Genomic DNA, 7393 nt, shown 5'->3' with positions numbered 1-7393 from the left:
GCATGTCTCTAACGTTGCACGCAAGCGCAGTTCGGGTTCGTGGGTATTTGCTATAAAGCCGCGAGTTCCTCCTGTCTCTTTCCACCTTCAGCCATTTTGAAGATGTTGGGAGCTGTGGGACGCTGCTGCACCGGGGCCCTGCAGGCTCTGAAGCCTGGGGTCCAGCCCTTGAAGACTCTTGTCGGATCCCCAGCTGTCCTCTCGCGTAAGTTCCTTGAAACATGGTGACTTTTGGAGCACGAAGCGATGAAGCAATGGTGCGGCTGTCAAAGGACCATTGAGGCTATGCTAGCATTAGCTGTTAGCTCGCTACACGCTGGCTGCCCTTTAGAGTGACATGACAGGCCTTGAGATTGAAATGCTAAATTACAATTAGTTTTTGTTAATTGGGAACACTAATAACACGCATTCAATGCATGTGCATAATGGTTCTTGACGGCCGATGTGTAATAAATATGTTTACACAGTGGTTTTCTTTTGCTAGCATCTATGACCTTTCTTTAATGACATGAGGTGGCGGTGGCTGCTAGTCAACAGCACTGTGGACTCCGTCATTTAGCTTTCTTTAGATATCTTTATTTAAAACTTTATGTTACTGAAGCATCTAATTTTGGAGAAGGAATGAACTATTATGATAAGATAAAAATTAAACAATATGAAGCTGTCAAATGTATCTCTTTACGCTAGCTTTGTTAGCTTAGCACAAGTTCATTCATTTGTCATTGGCAGTTAAATACCACTAAATGAATTGATTTTTAATGACATGCTAATATAAATTTTGTGTTTAATTATACTCTTTTGTGACATTCACAATTTTAATAAATTTAATTCCAAAAGGTCAAAAGCAGATTGCACGGCATTGCATAAAAGTTGTCTACATAATATGTTCCTTATAGGAAGAGACTATGTTGCGCCCGCTGCCGCCGCCAGTGTTGCCAATGGACGCATTGTAGCAGTCATCGGTGCTGTTGTGGACGTCCAGTTCGATGAGGGCCTTCCACCCATTCTCAATGCCCTGGAGGTCACCAGCAGGGACTCTAGACTTGTCTTGGAGGTGGCACAGCATCTTGGTAAGAAATTAATGTAGTCCTTTTTTGTAACTGAACACGAGAAGCTTGGGTTTTACCACGAGTCCTGTTTTGTCTAGGTGAGAACACTGTGCGTACTATCGCTATGGATGGTACTGAAGGTCTTGTCCGTGGACAAAAAGTTCTGGACACCGGCGCCCCCATTAGAATCCCCGTAGGTCCCGAGACCTTGGGTAGGATTATGAATGTCATTGGTGAGCCTATTGATGAGAGGGGCCCTATTTCCACAAAGCAGTAAGTTAAATTTGAAGAGGATGTTTATTTCAGGGTTTGCTCCCCCTAAATATATTTGTGTGTTGCAATTCTCCTCACAGAACTGCGCCCATCCATGCTGAGGCTCCTGAATTCACTGACATGAGTGTGGAGCAGGAGATTCTTGTTACTGGGATTAAGGTGGTTGACTTGCTTGCCCCCTATGCTAAGGGAGGAAAAATTGGTATGTGTTAAGGGAACTTATTTATGTTTTTCTTAAATAAATTAATATTTTAAACCAATTTTCTTTTCTCCTGGCATTAGGGCTGTTTGGCGGTGCCGGTGTAGGGAAGACTGTGCTTATCATGGAGCTGATCAACAATGTGGCCAAGGCCCATGGTGGTTACTCTGTGTTCGCTGGTGTGGGTGAGCGTACCCGTGAAGGAAACGACTTGTACCATGAAATGATCGAGTCTGGAGTCATCAACCTGAAGGACACCACCTCCAAGGTGTGCAAATGTGACTGTTTCCAGTAACGGTTGAATTATAATAGTGTCACTACACCGGTCCTTTTCATATGGTGCCATTAATAGCCCTTGGGCTGGGAAGTGAGTGCTTGACATGCAATTCTCCACCAAAACACTAGGAGCAGTATTTCCTGAGTGGGCAACCACACCTCTTTTGTCTGACAAGCTATTTACATTGTAGTCGTAGTATAAAAAAAAAACGATTGAAGTGGCATCAACGCAACATTCTATATAGGTGCTCATATTTTAACTGTTCACACGCAGTTGTCCAATTGCTCAATTCTGTCTGTTATTCCCGGTGTTGTGGCACCAGAACATAATTCTGGTTTAAGGCTAGGGGCTTTTCCACTGAGAATTTCTTCCTCCTGCTAGGTGGCGCTGGTGTACGGACAGATGAACGAGCCCCCCGGTGCTCGTGCCAGAGTGGCTCTGACCGGACTGACTGTGGCAGAGTACTTCCGTGACCAGGAGGGTCAGGATGTGCTGCTCTTCATCGACAACATCTTCCGCTTCACACAGGCCGGCTCAGAGGTCCGCTGCTTCCTAAAGCGCAGATGAAAACTAGGAGCGATTTTTAATTTGATCTTAATTTCCGCTCAGGTGTCTGCCCTTCTGGGTCGTATCCCCTCTGCTGTGGGTTACCAGCCCACTCTGGCCACAGACATGGGTACCATGCAGGAGAGGATCACCACCACCAAGAAGGGTTCCATCACATCAGTGCAGGTACATTCAAGATGGATTACTCTAATAAAATGCCAAATATCTGCAGTAGTGTCTAATAGTTACTCCATACTCATCAGGCCATCTATGTGCCTGCTGATGATTTGACCGACCCTGCCCCCGCCACTACCTTTGCTCACTTGGACGCCACCACTGTGTTGTCCCGTGCCATCGCTGAGCTGGGTATCTACCCAGCTGTCGATCCTCTGGACTCGACCTCGCGTATCATGGATCCCAATATTGTCGGAGCTGAGCACTACGATGTTGCTCGTGGTGTGCAGAAAATCCTTCAGGTCTGAGGTTGAATTTTGAACTATATCTTTTTTGCTTTCCCTCCATGCTAAGCTGTAATATTTTCCTACTGCAGGATTACAAATCCCTTCAGGATATCATTGCCATCCTGGGTATGGATGAATTGTCTGAGGAAGACAAGCTGACTGTCGCCCGTGCACGTAAGATCCAGCGATTCTTGTCCCAGCCCTTCCAGGTGGCTGAAGTCTTCACAGGCCACATGGGCAAGCTGGTGCCCCTGAAGGAGACCATTAAGGGCTTTAAGAACATTCTTGGAGGTGAGGGCATCCAGATGTTTCTCTTGTTGACTTGATGAGCGACTACTCAAGAGTTAACATTTTTGCCGGTCCTCTTAGGTGAGTACGATGCCCTTCCTGAGCAGGCGTTCTACATGGTGGGCCCCATTGAGGAAGTGGTCCAGAAGGCTGAGAAACTGGCCGAGGAACACTCCTAAACATCCGAACAATCAAACTAATGGAGATCCATGAGGAAAAACGTAAGCAGGAAGGGTCCAGCTGTTAGAGCACTTGGTTTGTAAAACATGTCCATTACAAATGTACCGTCTTGTCATCTTGGAGTTATATTTAATGTCGCCATTTGGGGAAAATTATGGAATAAAGCAGTCTTTCCACATACACACTTGTCGAACTGTTTGTCTTGTTGGTGAATTTGTATACCTACTTCGGCCAGTAGATGGCAATCAAGAGCTATGTTAAGAACTTTGTTGTAAAATGGCAAACAACTGATTGCATGTCTTTATAGTCAGTGTTTTATGACCTCAGTGAAGTAGTAAAACAAAGCTTAACTTGGACTTAGGCTATATTTTACATAGACTAACTAACCAAGCTGATAACCTTAAGACCTTAATTTACAGAAAATTGCTCACATGTTGTCCTTGTACCCACTGCTTTCAATTGAACAGAAATTGTAGTTTCCACAACCTTCCACACACATGACACAAGTATACAGCTTTCATCAAATTATATATTTGATGTTGATTGCTCTTAACTGTTTAAGCATACTGATACAGACCAAGGCGTCGCTAAAAGCAAGCATGCTTATTGCATTGACCTGTGAATAGGAATGGCTTGTTTTGTAAGGATATAGTCAGAAACGCATGATGGCATATAGGACAGCGGTAGCCAAAACAACTTTGCATCCCAGCCTGGGGAGTAGCGAGTCCGGGGTCTGATGGCTGATATGGCGTGCTCCATACAGCTGACCACCTTCATCAGGTCTGCATCTGATAGCTTTGCAACCTTGTCTGATATGATTTTTAATGCTGTGGGATGAAGAGCGTAAGGGTTAATTAATAACTTGATGTATTCATTAACAAGAAATACACCAAGCTTACATTTCTGAAGGTAATCCGGTCCATAGTCGTCTCTGAGCTCCTGGGGCAGCTTGTCCCACAGTGACTTCACGTTCTTGCTCAAAATGGCAGTATCGGTCACATTGGTCTTGAAGAAACCTGGTTCAATGCACAGGACCTTGACACCAAAGGGCTTCATGTTCAACCTGGATGGAAAATGATTTTTTTCAATTACTGATTGTTTCCGATCTCGGTACAGAGTGTTATTTAAATGACTTGGCAATTTCACCTGAGGCAGTCGTTGAAGGCTTCCACGCCGTACTTTGAAATGGTGTACGGGCCGCCGGTGGCACTGATCCTACCAAACACGCTGGCTACATTCACCACCCTGCCTTTGGCCTGCTTGATGAGCGGCAGGACACTGAGAGTCACAGCAATCACTCCATTGAGGTTCACATCCAGCATTGACTTGAAGTCCTCGAAGGTCAGCCAGTCACAAGGGCCGGTGGGGACGGACACGCCGGCATTGTTCACGACAGCCCACAGGCCTGGGACAACCACAAAGAACATACCACACCATTAGGCACATCACCAATTCTGTCTTTACAAAGATAATGGAAACAAATACTTCTGCAGTACTATCCTGAAAGAAAAAAAGACTTGTAGTTCTAAATAGTTATTTTAAAGGGGACCTATCATGCTCAGTTTACGTCCCTTTGTATTGACTTGTAGTCTCCTATAGAGCATGATAACCCTCACATAAAGCTTTCTAGAGCTTCCAGAATCTGCACCTATTTCAGCTGTATTTTCTTTGATTTTCAAAACATTAATTCATTCATTTTCTACCGTTTTTTCCTCACGAAGGTCGCGGTGGGGGGGGGCTGGAGCCTACCCCAGCTGTCTTGGGACGAGAGGCAGGGTACACCCTGGACTGGTCGCTAGCCAATCACAGGGCACATATAGACAAACAACCATTCACACTCACATTCGTACATATGGACAATTTGGAGTCACCAATTAACCTAGCATGTTTTTGGAATGTGGGAGGAAACCGGAGTACCCGGAGAAAACCCACGCATGCACGGGGAGAACATGCAAACTCCACACAGAGATGGCCGCAAATGTGTCTCTTTTTCCACTGGTCTTTTTCCCTGGTCTCCTAGCTGTGAGGTCTGCGCGCTAACCACTCGATCACCGTGCCGGCCATTTCCAAAACATTGGAAACACACGTCTATTTTAATTTATTCCACCCACTGCCCGCCTCTAGTCATACCCCAAAGCGTTCCCGAAGACTTCCGGACTGCTGCCGAACCCCACTTTCTAATTTAGACCATATAGGAATTGATCATAAAGAAACCCTTTGAGAGCGACTTGATCGAATATGGTATCGTGCCCGTGAAACAACCAATCAGAGAACAGCGCACAAGCGTGAACACACAGCGTTTGTTTTGCTGCCGTCTGTGCTCTGTCAACATGTCAGCGGTTGACACTCCGGGCGAAAGACAAATAGGGAAAACAGCAAACAGAATATTAGAAATGGAACGTTTTATCACCATTAATGAGGATGACAGACATTGATAAGATAAGACTGTTGCTAAAATATTATTGTTGAAATATTTTTGCAATTATTGTGTTTACACTGTTTAGATATAATACATGTAATGAACTGAAAATTTTCTGGAAACAAAATGGTCTTTTGATTAAATAGTACGTGATAATAAGCTCATGATTAAATAGTATGTGATAATAAGATCATCACATGGTTTGTCTGGTATCAGGCCCAGTATCATGTCCCCAAGTGTCAGTATCAGGCCGAGACCGAAGGTTGAGGCACACAAACCATGTGATAACCTATAAATATCATGAGGCTTCCTTTGTATTTGAGAGGGCAAGGTGAGGGACAGTGAGTATCAGCGAGGTGAGGGGAAATTGGAGCACCGGCAGGTTGAAAGTTCTTGCCAAGTAGATAGCAATGAACTGCAGGCACATAAACATAGTGGAAGATTAGAAGGGGTTAACATAAGTGTTACAGGCTGCGTCCAATGACACCACACAAGGCACTGTGCAGGACAAGATGCACACAGAAAGACAAATGTAAGACTTTGGTGGAGGAGTCGTCCAACTGTGTTTAATATAATCAGCAATTCAGGTGATTGAGTGTTCAATGCTTGTATTACATAAAGTGTTCGTAGTGGGGTTTTTTTATGTGTTAACTTCACCGCATTATATGAGCTGACATATGAAAAATTTTGTAGTTTGTACATCCCTACCAACTACAGATGCAAAAACAAACATTGCATAAGACATTGCATAATTGTTTCCTCCCACAAAAACAAAGTCTGGGCAACAGGAACCCAATAACCACTCACCACGCTGCCCGACTTTGTCCTTGATCATGGCTGCAACTTTCCCGACACTTTCCGCAGATCGAACATCCAAGTGCGTTGTGGTCATGTTGCTGGAGCACGACTTCCTCAGCTCCTCTTCTCCCTTCTCCGTGAAGCATGAGGCGATCACTCGGAAGCCCAGCTTGTCCAGGTGGCGAGCCAGGAGGTTTCCGAAGCCACTATCGCAGCCCGTAATGTACACATATTTGCTGCCTTTGTCAGAGACCCTGGGTAGTTCCCTGACCCAACGGTACAGGTAATAGAACACCACAAGCCCCAGGATGTACAGGAACATGTCTGCTGGAAATAAGATAGGAGATTAGCTGCTCTGTGGCTTACTCACGCGTGAGTATACACTGCATTGTGTTTGGACAAGCATGTGTCAGGATGTGACCTTTGCCCTCCAGCCCAGAAAAATGTTCACCACCATCCTACTCCCAACTTGACTCCACACAAAGCTTTAGTTCCGCACTACGTGACATATCTTGCATAATGTTGTATGAGAAAACTGTTAGATTATGTCATCATTCCACATGATTTTAATAAACAGTGTATTTGAAGTCACCTAAGTAAACATAAGACGATACTTGGAGTGGAAAAAGAGACATATTTGCAGAATACATAGATATGAGTAGCAAATCGGTCATGCTTACCCGTCGAGAAAAAGTGGACCAGAGCAGCCTGAAGCACTTATTTTCTTTCAATGTACAACCCCTTTTATCTTGTGCAAAATCCCTTGTACAACCCCCTCATCTGGCTTTGGTTATGTCGAGAATGTCTGCACAAGGGCGCCCCTGGCTGTTGAGAGGGAAGTACTGCAAGACCTTGATCCTGAATAGTTGAGATTACAGCCACACAAATGCAACACAAACAATC

At 44.7% G+C, this 7393-nt stretch overlaps 2 protein-coding genes across 3 annotated transcripts; one reads left to right on the top strand and one right to left on the bottom strand.

Annotated features, from left to right (window-relative positions):
* The first annotated feature begins 39 nt into the window (after positions 1-39).
* Positions 40-3453, top strand: atp5f1b (ATP synthase F1 subunit beta). The gene is made up of 10 exons (XM_058051101.1): positions 40-205; positions 897-1070; positions 1148-1322; positions 1403-1524; positions 1605-1789; positions 2180-2338; positions 2408-2530; positions 2608-2820; positions 2895-3096; positions 3175-3453. Exons 1-10 carry the CDS (start codon positions 103-105, stop codon positions 3270-3272), a joined length of 1554 nt encoding a protein of 517 aa, XP_057907084.1. The 5' UTR covers positions 40-102; the 3' UTR covers positions 3273-3453.
* Positions 3454-3707: 254 nt separating this feature from the next.
* On the bottom strand, positions 3708-7308 carry dhrs9 (dehydrogenase/reductase (SDR family) member 9). 2 transcript variants are annotated; one of them, XM_058051102.1, is made up of 5 exons: positions 7171-7308; positions 6500-6814; positions 4420-4678; positions 4173-4336; positions 3708-4100 (listed from the first exon to the last, which is right to left on the bottom strand). In XM_058051102.1, the coding sequence occupies exons 2-5, from the start codon at positions 6810-6812 to the stop codon at positions 3877-3879; spliced, it is 960 nt and encodes a 319-aa protein (XP_057907085.1). In that variant the 5' UTR covers positions 6813-6814; positions 7171-7308; the 3' UTR covers positions 3708-3876. The 2 variants fall into 2 exon arrangements, with proteins under 2 accessions (XP_057907085.1, XP_057907086.1); XM_058051103.1 differs by having other exon boundaries at positions 6500-6817; positions 7171-7284.
* Between the last annotated feature and the right edge of the window lie 85 nt (positions 7309-7393).

The sequence above is a fragment of the Doryrhamphus excisus genome, chromosome 16 (assembly GCF_030265055.1).
Source record: "Doryrhamphus excisus isolate RoL2022-K1 chromosome 16, RoL_Dexc_1.0, whole genome shotgun sequence".
Taxonomy (NCBI): domain Eukaryota; kingdom Metazoa; phylum Chordata; class Actinopteri; order Syngnathiformes; family Syngnathidae; genus Doryrhamphus; species Doryrhamphus excisus.
Note: the sequence above shows the minus strand (reverse complement) of the source record. Positions and strands in the feature narration are given on the sequence as shown.

Coding starts and splice junctions, on each gene's coding strand:
- dhrs9 (XM_058051102.1), bottom strand. CDS start 6,812: ATGTTCCTGTACATCCTGGGGCTTGTGGTGTTCTATTACCTGTACCGT. Junction 4,679..6,499: donor GGACAAAGTCGGGCAGCGTG/GTGAGTGGTTAT, acceptor TGGTTGTCCCAG/GCCTGTGGGCTGTCGTGAAC. Junction 4,337..4,419: donor GCCTTCAACGACTGCCTCAG/GTGAAATTGCCA, acceptor TTTTCCATCCAG/GTTGAACATGAAGCCCTTTG.
- atp5f1b (XM_058051101.1), top strand. CDS start 103: ATGTTGGGAGCTGTGGGACGCTGCTGCACCGGGGCCCTGCAGGCTCTG. Junction 1,525..1,604: donor TGCTAAGGGAGGAAAAATTG/GTATGTGTTAAG, acceptor TCCTGGCATTAG/GGCTGTTTGGCGGTGCCGGT. Junction 2,339..2,407: donor TCACACAGGCCGGCTCAGAG/GTCCGCTGCTTC, acceptor ATTTCCGCTCAG/GTGTCTGCCCTTCTGGGTCG.